Source organism: Augochlora pura, unplaced genomic scaffold (genome assembly GCF_028453695.1).
Source record: "Augochlora pura isolate Apur16 unplaced genomic scaffold, APUR_v2.2.1 APUR_unplaced_3571, whole genome shotgun sequence".
Taxonomy (NCBI): Eukaryota; Metazoa; Arthropoda; class Insecta; order Hymenoptera; family Halictidae; genus Augochlora; species Augochlora pura.
In genome coordinates, this window is record NW_027583840.1 from 1 (window position 1) to 971 (window position 971).

At 41.3% G+C, this 971-nt stretch overlaps 1 protein-coding gene across 1 annotated transcript; it reads right to left on the reverse strand.

Annotated features, from left to right (window-relative positions):
• Nucleotides 1-14: 14 nt before the first annotated feature.
• Nucleotides 15-444, reverse strand: LOC144477773 (uncharacterized; the record flags this gene model as incomplete). Its single annotated transcript, XM_078195508.1, has 1 exon — nt 15-444. A coding segment is annotated over exon 1 (430 nt), but the record flags the coding sequence as incomplete, so codon positions are not given.
• Nucleotides 445-971: the final 527 nt, after the last annotated feature.

Here is a 971-nt window from a genome sequence, read left to right on the forward strand (position 1 = left end):
ATAGTCCCCTCGACTTCTGGTGGGGATGATGTTTCTCCTAGCAGACATCTCAAGTATCTCAAGCCCTCTCATATCTGTATAACTGGATCCCCAGGTCACAGATTTAGCATTTAGGTCGCCAGCTATTATTGCTCGATTCGGTCCGGCCTTGACCACTTCCGTTTCTAGCGTGCTGAGAAACTCACGGAATTCATCCATATGAATATTTGGGGAGATATAGCAACTAAAGATCGATATATCATCGATCTTTATCGCCACTACCCCTTTATCACTGGCGATCGCTTGTATGTTGCTATTCCTTTCCAGTGTCCTCGGGGTGACCCATATGGCAGCGTCCAGGTTAGTATCCCTGTACCAGTTATCCAATATGGAATAAGGTTCTGAGATAATAACGAAGTTAATATCTTTTTCCAGAGCATATTGGACCATAAGGTCCTGTGCCATTCTGCACCTGTGGAGGTTTATTTGTAATATCCGAGTTTCTTCGTCAAATAATTTCGCCATGTATGTCATTAGCTTAATCTGTAGGTATGTGAGTATAAATTAACTTAAAATAAAATTAAATTAGATTCAGTAGTTATTAACCCGATATTTTCCAGGTACGTTCACGAGGTAAGTATGGTAGTCAATAAGGTAAGTAACAAATATATATGAGTCAGTAATAAATAATACGTGTCTAAGTAGTAAATAAATAAATAAATAAATAAATAGACGAACGATTATATATCCTGGTCAATGTTTTCCTTTTCAGGCCTTATTTCAGCTATTTTCGCTTCACTCCTGGACCCCGTATCTGTGACCCTCTCACTCAGCACCGGTAAATTAGGGTTCGTCCCCGGGTCCTTGTTCTTCCTTTTCTTTCTAGACTCGTTAATCGCTCTCCTGTAAGCCGGACACTGGAGATTGCCCTCCCGGTGCCCTTTGTCTTGGCAAATCGTGCACCCGATTGTATCGCTTTTACAGGTGCTCGT